Genomic DNA, 15515 nt, shown 5'->3' with positions numbered 1-15515 from the left:
TATAAGTTTGAACGCGCCTTTAGAAATGTGGGAATCCATCCTAATTCGGAAAACTTTTACATCGAGAATACAATACTATTCATGTAGTACCCAAATCTAATAATTATAACAAGTCTTAGTGCCTGTTGCACAACAGCCGGTTAAATTGTGATTTATTCAACAAGAAACCAATCAGAGAAGAAGACCTTCTCTGATCGGTTCTCATGGAATTAATCACTGTTAAAATTTAACCGGTTGTTGAGCAACCGGGCCTTAATAATCTTAGGCCCGGTTGCACAACAGCCGGTTAAATTTTAACCGTGATTAATTTTATGAGAACCAATCAGAGAAGGCGTTTTTGAAAAGACGGCTTCTCTGATTGGTTCTCGTGGAATTAATCACGGTTAAAATTTAACCGGTTGTTGAGCAACCGGGTCTTAATAATCTTAGTATTACAAGAGTGGTATTTTATAATCAAAATCTAATTTTAATGACAACAAGACGTTTACTTATCGACTAGAAGTGTAAGAAGCCCTTCGTCGTACTTTTTAGTACTAATCAACTTCCCCAAATTAACAATGGCGTCCTTATTAGCTTCAAGCCGTATTTCAGAGGGTGCCTCCAGACCAGTCGCTCTCTTGACAACCACTTGACACGGCTTAGAAAACAAACTCGGTTTCCCAGATTTTACACACACAAAACTCTCTACACACTTCAGTTTCTCCAAGAACTCTGCGAGTTCTCTAGTGTGTTGAGGCTGTAAAGCTGGCAAAAATCTGTTCTGAAGTTCAGATAATGTGGATAAAGGATGCTGCATGATATGGCTTAGAACCGTGGACAAAAAGTGGTCCAAGCTTCTGCGGTTTATTGTGCCGTCAACTCTGATCCAAGGACGTATAAGCACCTTGATCGGTTGCGAGAGGTTTCTAAGGTCTGTGTCCTTTCCACTTTTGGCGGGTTCGTTCAAAACTGGGTTCTCCGAAGAGCTTGACTTTGCCGTTACCCCACCATTTTTATCAAATCGTGCACTTTTATCACAACTAGAAATCCCGGTTTCATTGTCACTATGATCCCGTTCTTCTCCACTCTCCCAGTTCTTCATTTCGTCCTTCATATTTTCATCTTCTTCTGACAGACATGCCACATCTTTGGAAGTACTTGTAACATAATCTACTTCTTTGAAACGTTTCTCCTCCATATCTTCATCTTCTTCTGAAAGACATACTACATCTTTAGAAGTACTTGCACCATAATTTACTTCTTTGAAACGTTTCTCCTTCATATCTTCATCTTCTTCTGAAAGACATACGACATCTCTAGAAGTACTTGCAACATAATCTACTTTTTTGAAACGTTTCTCCTCCATATTTTCATCTTCTTCTGAAAGACATACTACATCTTTAGAAGTACTTGCACCATAATTTACTTCTTTGAAACGTTTCTCCTTCATATCTTCATCTTCTTCTGAAAGACATACTACATCTTTAGAAGTACTCGCACCATAATTTACTTCTTTGAAACGTTTCTCCTCCATATTTTCATCTTCTGGCAGACATACGACATTTTTAGAAGTGCTTGCACCATAATTTACAACTTTGAATCGGTCCATAAACAAACCTTTATCTGAGTTAGTTTGTTTCAGTTTTTGATCACGTTTCACAAAAGAAAATAATCTCTTTTCTCCTGTAAAATTGGTTTGCTTCAGTTGTTGATTAATTTTCACACAAGAACCTTTTTCTGCGACATTACCCTGTTTTAATCCTTGAATACCTTCCACAGAAGAACCTTGAAACGTATCACAGTGTTCTTTGCCTCCTGTAAATCCTTCCTTTCTAGAACTGATTACAGATTCAGTTTCCTCCAATCTTATTTTTTCCTTCTTTCTCAGAGTAATCTACAAATACACTTTTCTTTCCCATGTCTTCATCACATTTTTTTTCATCATCCTTCTCTAGTTCCTTCTCTTTTCCCACACACATCTCCTCTTCTGCTAGTACACTTTCTCTAAGAGAATTTCCATCTATATTCTCCTCTTCTATTCCTTTCTCCTCTTCTATTTCTTTCTCTCCTTCCATTCCTTCCTCTCCTCCCATCATCCTCTCACAATCAACTTCCATCACATCATCGACACTCTTGTTTCTCTTTCTACTTCCCGGTTCCACCACATCAACAACGCATACTTTCTCCTCTCCTTCTTTCTCTAAAACTATCAAATCACATTCAACATAAGATTTTTTGTCTTCTGATGTAGCCTTCCCTCTGAAATCTCCCTGCCCGTCAACATATTCCTCTTTTTTCTCGTCTTGAACGACTCCTTCCACATATTCCTCTAAAACTACACTTGTCTCCTCGTTTCCTCTCTCTCCTTCTTTCCCCAATTCCAACACACCTCCAATCATCGGCACTCTACTATCTTTCTCTTTTCCGTTTGTTGGAGTATGTATGCACCAACCACGGTCTGGCATGTTGGTGATGTACATAGGTAGTACTCACCAACCCTGTACACACTAACAACTTCAACCTACAAAGTTCATCCAGAATCTCTTTCACTTCCCAGTCATTCCCGAACTCTTCCACGATCTTCCCACACTTCAACCCTAGATTACCTTCTGATTTAGCCGACTCCAACAGTTTTACAGCTCTATCAAGTCTGTCCCCGGTGAAATTCTCGTTCAAAACCTCGTTTACATTCAGGTTAGCTGGGTAAACCACGGTTTCTCTCAGTTGTTTCTGGAAGGTATGTACATCTCGCATGTCAGTAACCATTCTCAACTGATCTTCGGTTAGATTTGATCGTAGGTTTGACACAACTGTGCAAGAATTCACCACGAAAAAATCGTGGACATGTTGGATATCTAGAGGCACCATATCATCTGTCTCTTCTGAATCTTTCACTAGGAACAAGGCTAACCTACTAGCCGTTCTTGCGATTGTGTTGTTGTTTGAAGATTCCTTGCTGTCTTCCTCCGTAATCTTTCCATCTTCAATAGCTGGGTAGTTTTCTTTCTGAAACAAACATGACGTGGTCAGTATTTGCTGCTTGTAGCTGGACAAAATCTCCTGGTATCGGTTCATTAAGCGCGTGTACGCCTCATCTTTCTCCTGGATGTTAGGATTCAGCACAATCACCTGATCTGGAATCCCGATTTGGAAATCAACCCATCCATCAGTTAGCAGCCTCACTACCCCCGCCGCTATGCCACCACTAGTAACTTGCAAGTCCAACCTTCCAGATTGCACAATCGATTTTAGAAGCTCGTAACTTTCAGGGAAAATATCAGATGTGTATTTAGCCGTCATCAGGTTGATGTAGGAGATGGAGAGACGGTACGGCGAGGCTGTTAGAGGGAGATAGTTGCCCGACCGCATTTTAGTGCGAGACCACGCTCGTTTCAACGACACCATCTGACTGGTCCTCATTTTCGCCAGTGCGGACCGGAGAAGCCGCTCGGGATACTGTTGGTAGATACTGAAGAGATGGTAGGACCATGAGGTTTTATCCGAGGTAGAACAGAGTGCGCTATGGATTGTTGAGTTTATCACGGAACTATATATGTCGTTCACATTTTCCACAGGGTTGAATCCATGTTTGGTTTTCACTTTCTTTGTAGGTTCAATCACGTTGTAGTTTGCATAGAACTCTTCAATGGTGTCAGGAATGGTTAGTGTCTCACTTGACAAGGACATTATCGAGAAATCTTCAAATCGTTTCGCGAGAATTTCGAACAAATCTTTGAAGTGCATGTTCCACTCAGCGACCAATTTCGCTTTGTTTTCGATCACCCCATGTTTGTTCTCGTACTTGGTTTTCAGTTTCTCAAACAAATCCCCGTAGGTTTCCATGATGTGGGGATCGTGACGTAGCTCTTCTATGCACAGATTCAAACTATGACAGGTGCTCTGGGAACGCAGCATGTAGTTGATGCGTCTCTGACATGCGCGCGACGTTTTGTTCCTCGAGTTCGGGAACGTTTTGTGGAGGATTTCGCGGAACGATATGTACATGTTACCTAGTATCCCCGATTTTATCTGGGGTGATATCATTGATTGCACAACTTTACATAGAAGTAACAGCTTATCTTCAGCTTTCGACCAATCGACTCTCAACTTGTTCATACGTTTCAACGCTTCACGATCGATTTGATCGTAGAACGGGCGACGTTGCTTCACAGGTCGCGGTTTCACATGGCGCACCGTCACTCGTGGTTTGTGCGACAATACCTGTTTCCTGTTAACGGTACTAATCTTGGTAACCTGTTTCCTGTTAACTGTGGTGGCAACCGGTTTCCTATTAACTGCATTACTCTTACTAGTGGTGACCGGTTTCCTAGTGGACACCACTACATTCTTCCTCCGCTTCGCCAGCAATGAGTACACCATCTGATTTCTGCCTTCGGCAAACTTGAACGGTTTCCTCAGTTTTTGGTCGGGTTTATCAGGAATCGTCAACACGGGTTTCAACCTTGTTTTGGGGAACGGCTTAAACGCCCAGTTTCGTTTCAGATGTGAAAATAACGCCGAATCAAACCCGGCTGCTCCCAACTTGTCCCCCGGGAGGTACCCCACATCTTTCTCCACTACCTCTTCCCTGGTTTTCGCCAACAAAATACTGACCATATCTGGCTTATCCTGGATATTTTCTAATATCAAATCTGTGCCAACCACACAAGAACGATTTCCCAACTTTGTGTGCATACATATCTTCCACATATCCAACCAGTACCGTTCCACTTCAACAATTTCCTCAAAGTAATACCTGATCTCATCGTAGGTGATATCTTCGGAGACTTTGTGATAGCCAGGGCGAGAGATTTTCGTATCCAACAACAACCCATTTTTGTTTAGATACAGATAAACGTGATCCTTTTCTTTGAGGTTCTGAGGCCCCAGCTGAACTAACCCAATGTAGGCTAGTCGTTTCACCACCTCAAAAATACTGAACACATACTTCCGCTTGTATATCAAAGAATTCCTAATCTGCACTGGGAGATCTTTGACTAGTATGTGACGCTTTACAGGGTGGTCCAAGTATAGTTCGAGGTTGGGTACGATGTAGGGGAGTCGTACCAGATTCATAAACATGGATAACGGTAGACGGAGTATGATATCGGCCAACAATGCCCAACCATCTTTGTATTCGCGGTGTTGAGGGAGGGGAGGCACAAACATTTTCCAACTAGCGTTCGGCACATAGATGAACGACAACGATTCCAAATCGTCGATTTCAAAACCTTGTGAGGCTCTAATCTGTTGAGCTGCTTCCTTCTGGTCCAAATCTACGTCCCCCTCATAGCCGTACACTAAATAATACATGAACATGTGAAGGTACCTCATCCTCATGAACTTCGGGACATCCAGGTTTGACTTGTGTTCCTCACTGAAATCAAACTTATTCTTTAAGACCACATCTTCCTTAGCAACAGTTTTACTCTCCTGTTTTGCAGCGTTGTCATGTTGTAGTTTAACTTTGGATGTGAACTTCAGCTTCGCTAGATCAATCGCAAACGTGATCATGGGATCGTTAGGGGTTACTGAAGGGTTACAAAAGAAGTTCATCTCCTGCACAGTGTCCCCAGATCTCAAATAAACTTTGTAAACTTTTATCAACCTATCCACAGCCATCCTGTACAAAATTCTGAACAGAGACTTCCGGTCGATTCGGCCGCTGTGTCCCTCCGATCGTTCATGATCGTTGATGAGTGTCAGAATGTTGGTCACATTGCTGACCACCTTGTGGGCTTGAATGGTTTCCAGAATCCAGTTCCAACGTTTCAGCGTTCTGACTGTTTTGTGTCCTTCGTCTCTGTTGAATTTTCCGCGATCTCTCAACCAGATCAGGTCGTCTGTGATCTCGATACTGATCTCAATCTTGCGATCTTCACCACTTACACTGGGCTCCTCTAGATCAGTTGTCTTGTTACTTAGATCTGAACTCGACTCCATACTAACATCCATGGGTTGAGATACTGAAGTTTCTTCAACAATTTCCTCCACACTGTTCAGATCCTCAACAGTTTTCACCTTCAATTTTTTAGGCACCGAATCTCCAATCTCTCTCTCCCCACCCATCGATCTCTTCACCGCTTTCCCACCTCTCAATTCCTTTAAAACAACTTTTTCTCCTCCACACACTTCTCCTCCTTCCTCTGTTATCACCTCCTCTACTTCCCCTCCTTTTTCACCACCATTTTCTCTCCCCTCCCTCTTCTTTCCCTCTTCCACAACCATTCTTCCTTCAACCCCCACCTCTCCTCCAATACGCTCTTCAACTACTTCCATAGTTTCATCTAGTTGATCAACATTTACTGCTTGTACTGTAGAAACACTAATTTCACCGCCGTTTTCATTACAATAAACATCTGGAAGAATGTACGTTGAAGTTGATTCATGTGCGTCAACTTCTTCACTGTTCTAGTTGAATCTGGAATACCATATGTTGAGGTTGATTGATTTGCTTCAACTTCTACAACACCTGTTACTGTTCTAGTTAAATCTGAAGTTGACGTTGATTCAACTTTGTTGACGCCTATTTGTTTCTTAGTTGAATCCGGAGGAACAAACGTTGACGTTGATGCAACTGGTTCAATTCTGTTAATACTCATTAGTTTCTCAGTTGAACCCGGAGGAACAAACGTTGACGTTGATGCAACTGGTTCAATTCTGTTAATACTCATTAGTTTGTTAGTTGAATCCGGAGGAACAAACTTTGACGTTGATGCAACTGGTTCAATTTTGATTGTTCTCACAAGTTTCACAGTTGAATCCGAAGGAACAAACGTTGACGTTGATTCAACCAGTTTAGTCGAACAACCTTCACCAGCACTATTTTCTCCATCTTTCAACTTGTTTTCAGTGTTTTTCAGATAGTTCAACTTCAACTCTTCAGTGTTAAACTGTGCCGCAATTCCATCCATTCTGTTACCACTGTTAACCACATACCGTCTCACCCGTTGCCTCGAAACATCGGCCATAAACGATCCGCAAATCTTGCTTTTCTCCATCTGTTTCACAATCATGCGCATGTGCAGTTTCCCCAAACCGGTCGCTCTAGTCAGCTCGGTAGCTGACATCCCGTTGGGTCCGGCGTTTTCCAAAATTTTCCACACCTGCAACACGATGGGGCGGTCAAAGACACGCAACGACTGATCCAAAAACCCCTGATCATGCCCATCCTCTTCCTCCTCTTCCTCATCCTCATTGCCCTCCATTTTCCTCCGGAACTCTTTCCTGTCGAACGAGGGGTCGACAAGATACAAAACATGTATCCGTTTCTCTTTACTTTCGTCTCTCTTTTGTCTCCAATCCTTCTCTGCCGCGTTCGGATAGACGCTACGATACAAAACCTTCGGATCTGATCTCACATATTTCTGAAACTCGGGCATTTTGGTGAGTTTGCGCAAAGTACACGTGATCCCCAACACTTCTTTCAACTTATTCACCTCACACAGGTAGTTCGGTTGTGTAGCTAGAAACTCTACAATACTCTCAGTCAACACTACAAACTTGGGTTTCACCAGATGATAAAACCTGGGCAAATGTATCAACTTACCGGCAACACTCACATTACTGTTCCTCATATGAAACAGCTGAGCAGTGATCAACTTATGTTTCAACAGAAACTTCCTGAAATAAAACAGCATCTTAGAGTCTACACCCATCACTTGCAGACCCATTTTACCCTGTGTGGTTTCCCCATGATATCTAGATCTACCTACTCGTTCCAAAAAACAGTACATGAAGTCAGTCAGCTCCAAATGGGGGTTCTGGTGTGTACCCATGAGAGCCGTTCGTCTAGCGTATTGATTGGCTACAATTACTATGGATTCTGGTCCGTACTTTTCAAGGATTTCTGGCAGTTGACGCTTACGGATTGTGTTGGTGATCTTTTGACGAGTGTAGTATGAAGAGCAGGAGCCTTGGATCTTGTTGACACTGTCGGAGATGAGGCAGTGTGGGTAGATGTCAACGGGTATAGGGTTGGGGTCCATCACTAAACCCAGGTCGTCTTCCACGTTACTCCATCTGTGCAACAAAATTTCATATTTATAAATTTATAATAATTTTTTTATTCATAAAACCTCAGTTTTATTAACATCATTTATGGAATATCAATCATGTATGCTAGACTAATATCTAAACTCCTTCATGAGTAAGAACAATTGAAGAACTGTTATAAAAAATCTGGTGTGGCGCACTCACACAACTTTCCTTGCCGTTATGAAAATTGATCACCTAACGCTAGTGTTCACGCGCATCTCAAGTTTACTATTCAAAGATCTGAGCCAGCTGGTGACAGGAAATAACGCTGAAAACACACGAGGTCTGCTATCTCTTCATAGTGAATGATTTAATAGAATCAACAGTTGCCAACAGTTTGCCATTGAATAATCACATTTTTTTTTAATTTCAAGCTTATTTTCAATTTTAGGTGGAAATGTTACTAGACATTAATTGTAGAGATTTTCATGCTCAATCTTTTCCACTTGAATTTTTTGTTTAAATTGTATCTGAAGCCTGATAATTGGGAATCTAAAATCAAACTTTGCATAGATGGGGTGGAGCTCCTGGAATTTTTACAGATATGGGACTTGTGGCAGTTGATAGAGCTTATCAATGACTATTTTAGGTATAAATTTGATCAACATCGTTGGAGCTGTTTTGAATAAAATCGCGAAAACCCCTGTTTTTGACAACATTTTCGCCATTTTAGCCGTCATCTTAAATTGCATTTGATCGGAATTGTACGTGTCGGATCCTTATAGTGCAAGGACCTTAAGTTCCAAATTTTAAGTCATTCCGTTAATTGGGAGATGAGATATCGTATACACAGACGCACATACACTCATACACACACACATACATACATACAGACCAATACCCAAAAACCACATTTTTGGACTCAGGGGATCTAGAAACGTATAGAAATTTGGAAATTGGGGTACCTTAATTTTTTTCGGAAAGCAATACTTTCCTTACCTATGGTAATAGGGCAAGGAAAGTAAAAACACGGTTTGATAATCAAGTGGTCAAGCAATCCAAGCTGTTTAATCTGTCGCTTTTTCTTATCAATTTATAAGAACAAAAAATCAATTCCTGCTTAGAAGGACCTGCTCCTCCATTATAAGTGAGAAGTATGGATATAACTAGAGAATAGCCATATTCTTTATCATTTTTTTATCGATTGATACAATCATAATCAAAATGTTAAGGAAAGAAAAAATAAGTTAACCTTGTGCTATTCCTCTCCCAAATTTAGATAAGGTTACACATAGTCCCAAATAGTCTTGTAGTTGTTCACTTCACAAAATTTTCAGTCCTTAATTAATATCGGGAACCGAGCTTCGCTCTGGAGTACAAAAGCATAAAAAATTTATTACGAAAGAAGAAATTATAATAACATTCATACACAAATGTTCTTTCTAATCACAGTAAATTGAGATTAATTCCCAGAGGAATGCAATAATTTCCCTCACAAAGGCCCAGTTGCACAAAAGCCCGTTAAATTTTAATCCTGATTAACTTCACGTGAACCAAATCAGAGAAGACCATTTCAAAAAGATGGATCAACTGGAATTAATCGGGATTGAAAATAAGCCGGCTTTTTTGCAGCCGGCTCTAAGTACCTGATTGAATGTTTTACAAAAGTTCAACACCTGAGTCATAATTTTGACACAGTCTCACACACATGAACTCGCTCACTCGCTTCCATCACCAACAGACGACGAAATAATTATCAACTGTTTTTCCAAGGATGAATAATAATTTTTTTAACGTTTTTCCCAGCGAGTTTTCCCAGGGATGAGACCTAGTGCAAACGAATCTTTATATTATAAACCTACCATGTTCTGAATTTCGTGAGAATCGATAGAGCTGTTTTCGAGATCCGGTGAAATACAAACATATAAACATCTAAACAGAAGTTGCTCGTTTAATAGTATATGATAGTTTGTTTATTGTATTATATAACTATTATATAATTCATTCATTAATAAAATTACAAATCATAATATAGATACGACTGGAAGAGACCATGAGGCTCAGGTCAAAACTTGTGACTCAAATTTTATAAACAGTAACTTCTCCAAAAGAATATTTATATTTTACTTTGAAAATCGAAGAAGAATATTCTAAACATACATTCCAAAACCTGAAATAAACAGACTAAAGGCGAAACCATATCAGGCAGGAGAGGAAGCTCTCCGATTGATTGGGTAGGCAATCGGCAATCACCTGATAATCAGCCATTAGGAGAGCTTCCTGCCCGGTCGACTCGTCTGAAAATGCCTGAGAAAACTCCTAATATGGTATCACCCTTACAGATCATGGACGTTGTCTATGGAGAAGACAACAAAAAGTAACAAGTACTCAAGTAAGTAACAGCATAGAGAAACAATAGTGTAAGTAGATATCCCATGGTATGGGGCGTTTATGTCGCAACGTTTACTGTTATCTCAAGCCGATTACTGTCGATTTTTACTGTTTTGACCGGGTAAGAGCAATACCTACTATTACTTCAGGCCTCACAACTGAAGCTCTAATAAACTATGACGTCATCACATGTAGATCGATGATCTACTAGCGGTAAGCAAGCGAAATAAGAGCGCTGATGCGATATCACATCTGATTAGTAATCAAGAAAATTGGAATTACAAATTCAATTTTCACGGTCTTCCATTTCAGTTAATATGGTTTGTTTATCATTCTTCTAATATTCTTTGTGAAAAGAATTGTTGCGGGAATTATAACAAGACTCCAAAAGTTTCCGTACGGTATTTTCTTTTTCGAAAGATGAAACTTTGAAACGAAAATGGATACGAGCGATAAGAAGAAAGAACTTAAATTTTACAAAACAACGGTTTACGTGAAGTGTAGAGGAACAGTGTAAATAGAATATGAAATAACAGTGTAAATAAAATGTGAAATAACAGTGTAATTAGAGTGTGGAAGATAGAGTGTGGAAGAACAGTGTGATTAGAGTGTGGAAGAACAGTGTAAATAAAGTGTGTGAAAGAACTTTTGAACTAATAAATTAAAAATGAATGCAAAGTGTTGGAACTGTCCATAACATAATAATATTAAAGGTTTTACCTAACTAAAAAACATTCTCCTGATGAGTTTCTTTGTAACACAGATTTATTGTGATCAAGTTTGTGGGAGCCTCTTTCCTAAATAAGAGTTACCTCTAATTTGGTTTATCTTTGATTTATCTCTCCTCCGATTCTGATACAGGCTATTTAATATTTGGTTGTATTATAATTAGTATTTTTGGTTGAGATTAATAATTTATCAATAGCTCTTTCACTGAATCGAGTAGGCCTATGTCTATCAAGCTGAAAGTATGGATATATTATTGCATTTGTGGAATAAAGTGTTTTTATTTCAATAAAATTTCTATCTAATAGAATACAAATTTCTTTAATCTGGAATTTAGATAGTATTCCATCCAATGAAAAATCGATACAGTAACAAAAGTTAGAGAGCATACATTGATAAGCTAGTACAAACTACTATGATCTAGGAAGAATCAATCTACATGTTATGACGTCATTAATTAGTTGTGGGGCCTGAAGTAATAGTAGGTATTGGTAAGAGTGTATGAACGGCACAATATGAGAGACTACCAGCGTCATAAAGAACTAAGTGGACTGTCGGCTTGAGATAACAGTAAAAGTTGCGACATAAACACCCTATACCATGGGATATCTACTTATGCTATTGTTTCTCTATGTAACAGGTAACGTGACTGTTATCAAAAACGAAGAATATTGACGACTCCTCAGTTATGAGGAAAAATACAAGTGGAAAGTAAAAGTAATCAAAATCCTTACCCCCGGTTGCACAAAAGTCTCTCAATTTTTAATCTCGATTAAATGTCACGAAAAAAAATCTGAGAAGCCTTCTTTTCAAAAAAACTTCTCTCTGATTATAGTTCTTTTGGAATTCAATCATGATTAAAATTCAACAGGCTTTTGTGCAACCGGCCCCTAGTATAATAATAATAATAATATCGATCGACCTGGCTGGCTCAGGTCTGGTGTCAGAGTTTTCAGGTCGCACCTGATCAATTTCAGAGCCTCTGAAATGACCTAACGACTGTTTTTAGGACATCCGGGACCGGGACCGACGGCTAACGTGGCCCGAGAAAAATATCTTAATACTAGTGACCCTAGTCTATATCTATAATATAACTAGTAGTTATGTGAACAGTAGACCTCACGCAGTATTCTCATCCACAAGTACCTGATTGAAACTATAGACCTTACTAGCCGTCAGGCTCGCTTCGCTCGCCATATCCGTCTAGCCAGGGGGCCCCGCCCCCTGGACCCCCGACTGGATCGTCCAAGAATGAGATTAGCAGGCTCGCTTCGCTCGCCTGCATTTTTCATTTGAGCATTTTTGTCATATGTTAGGACGATCAAGTCGGGGGTCCAGACTAAACGTCTGGCTAAACAGATATGGCGAGCGAAGCGAGTCTGACGGCTAGTAATATTATATTCCCCAGGAATAGCTCTGATTGAAGTAGCAGTGCCCAATCAATTTTTCCGCGATAATAATGCATTTCAATCTTCAACTTGGTGCCAACCTAACAAAGTCAACTCAACTTAATGCCAACCTGACAAAATTATTAATTTAGTTACCAGTTAACAACTGTTTCGAAGAGGTACTCTCTCTAGATTATAGTTCTATATTAACATATGGTATGGACATTTTTCAATTATAATTAAGAGAATAAGAAGAATATACATGCTAAAAGACGAACTTCAAACCCTTAAAAACCACCCTTAGAGATAAAATATTGCCAAAAGATTTCTTAGTGCGCCTCTAAAGGGCCAACTGAACATACCTACCAAATTTGAACGTTTTTGGTCCCGGTAGATTTTTAGTTCTGCGAGTGAGTGAGTGAGTGAGTCAGTCAATCAGTCAGTGAGTGAGTGCCATTTCGCTTTTATATATATAGATACAGCAATAGACAGGCTTCTCCACACATCTGTGTAATCACTTGACAGCTGATTTATGATGAATAATTCTATAGTCTGATTTTTACTCTAATATTGGCGTATGAAGGAGGCTCCTTTTTCCTTTTAAATTATCCTTGAAATGCAAAATTTCCAAAAACCTTGTATATACGTCGACGCGCAATTAAAAACATACATGTCAAATTTCATGAAAATCTATTACCGCGTTTCGCCGTAAATGCGCAACATATAAACATTTAAACATTAAGAGAAATGCCAAACCGTCGACTTCAGCCTTAGACCTCACTTCGCTCGGTCAATAAAGGAAAGAATTGGCTTATACATGTACGGGATAGGAAGTTCACGAATGACACATCATCACGTCTCAACTATTTGACTGATTAACTTGAAATTTTGCATATAGGTTCTTACCGAGGATGGTTATAGGTCTATTTTCTTCAAGATTTCAGTAGGTCAAGTTTTTAATTAGACCCTTGCGGAGCACGGGTTATCTGCTAGTCTATAATCTATAATATAATAAAGGAAGGAATCCTTTTTTCACCTACGGAATAGGAAGTTCACAATTGATGCATCATCGTGTTGAACTACTCAACTGATTAACTTGAAATTTTGCATATAGATTCTCAATTTACCAAGGATGGTTAAAGGTCTATTTTAAATTCTTCAAGTTTTGAGTTGGTCAAGCTTTTAGTTTGTCAAGTTTCCAATTGGACCCTTGCGGAGCACGGGTTACCTGCTATTCTATAAATATAATATAATAAAGGAGAATGACGCATCATCACGTCTGAACTGATCACAGGTTATCTATTGGTATAAGAAATAGAATAAAACATCTCACCTGTCGAAAACAACAAGAGGCTGTCTAGGTTCCTGTAGTTGGTAAAAGTCAACGTTTCTCAGTCGCCTAACAAAATTCCAAATGTAGGCCTTGGCATGGTCATCTTTCGGAGTAAGGAGGAAGCCCTTCCGTAGCTGTAGACGCACCCAAAGGGCCTCAATGGTGATCCCATCGAGCCCTTCAAGAGCGATCTCATCCAACAGCTCAGACGAGGTAACCATCTTTGCGAAAATTAAAATCTGGAAATGAAAATTCAGTTGGATTTATAGTTCTCATACCTAGTTAAGAAGTAAGTGATAGGTCTGTTGTTCCTTTCACAATCATTCATGATGAGTTAAGAATGATGTAGGTATCTATGTATGAATGAAAAAAAATAGAAATACGGTACGACGCAGTAGCTTAGAACAAACAATCTTTTGTATGTATCCGTTTTCTCTAAACGTGGCATATTTGATTAAATTATAGTAAGAAATACTAACAGCGCACTTATTTTTTTTTTGTTAAATCAAAAATCCATGCGTAATAATAAATGAATAAATAAATTTTATTAACTAAAGAATTTGGTTCAAACATAGAGTATTGTCAATAAAAATATTGTTAAACATAGAACAATATCAATCAATTAATTATTTTTTGTTACAGTCTCAAGTTATTGTTTACTTGATTTCAGTACAGTCTTACAGTTTTAGAAACATCACATTTTTATTAAATCTCTAGTCAAGATCAACAGTTGGGTGTCACAAATCAAAGTCAACAGCTAAAATAATATTGTAAAAAGACAATACAGACAGAAAACAAAACACAGCAAACAAGAAACATACATTCAGAAAACATCCATATCACAGTTCAAATCAAGAATCACAGCTTACATGTCAAACTCATTTTATTGAAGAACTCAGCAATAGAGTAGAAAGGTTTCTTCTCAAACCACCTTTGAAATCTACACTTATATTCATTGAGAGGAGCTATTCTTACATGGAGAGGTAAACTATTATAAAAGTTTATACCACCCACAAGCCAGTGGTCTTGTGTCTTTTTAAGTCTACACCGAGGGACATTAATAATATGACTAAATCTTATATTAAAGCTGTGCAAAAAACCACGTTCATGATAGTTAAATATTATGATTTTCTTAACATGTATTAGAACAGTTAATATGTACAGGCTGTAAACAGTCAATAATTTTAATTCGTTATGGAGAGGTCGCAAGATTCTCTGGGACTTTTTCCTAACATAGCTCTAAGAGCTCGCAATAAAGAATTATGGCTGCATATACAAAATTTCCTTGAAAATTCAAACTTATAACATCTAGGCCCCCCTCCCGATCAACCACTTGTACTTACCCTTGCGTAAGAATGTTTCACATACTATTTCAGGCAAATAACCAATAAACTTAAAACAAATTCTCATTAATTCATTATTAGAATTTTATAAATTACAGAGAATCTTTGTATGAATCAATTTTTGAATTGCAAAATGAAAATCAATGTTTTAGAAAAAAAATCACCAATAACGGCATATGGCATTAGATTTTTAAAACATAACCTATAAAATCTTCGATAACGAACGACAGAAATCAGAGAACTCTGGATTTCATCGTCGCTGATGCCGACAGATGATGAGGTGTTTGGTTTTGAATTAATTTTTTAATATTTTTATAATTTCAATGAAAACGCTATCAATATGATATTTTTCACAATAATATGAATTGATAAGACGTA

At 38.7% G+C, this 15515-nt stretch overlaps 1 protein-coding gene across 1 annotated transcript; it reads right to left on the bottom strand.

The window, feature by feature from the left end:
• Positions 1-323: 323 nt before the first annotated feature.
• Positions 324-15314, bottom strand: LOC111053058 (general transcription factor 3C polypeptide 1). The gene is given in 6 exon segments (XM_039440357.1): positions 324-1873; positions 1953-2127; positions 2390-6277; positions 6280-8001; positions 13795-14033; positions 15138-15314. Coding segments are annotated over 5 exon segments (7395 nt in total). The 5' UTR covers positions 14016-14033; positions 15138-15314; the 3' UTR covers positions 324-484.
• Positions 15315-15515: the final 201 nt, after the last annotated feature.

The sequence above is a fragment of the Nilaparvata lugens genome, chromosome 13 (assembly GCF_014356525.2).
Source record: "Nilaparvata lugens isolate BPH chromosome 13, ASM1435652v1, whole genome shotgun sequence".
Lineage (NCBI taxonomy): Eukaryota > Metazoa > Arthropoda > Insecta > Hemiptera > Delphacidae > Nilaparvata > Nilaparvata lugens.
This window is presented reverse-complemented; position numbering and strand designations above follow the sequence as displayed.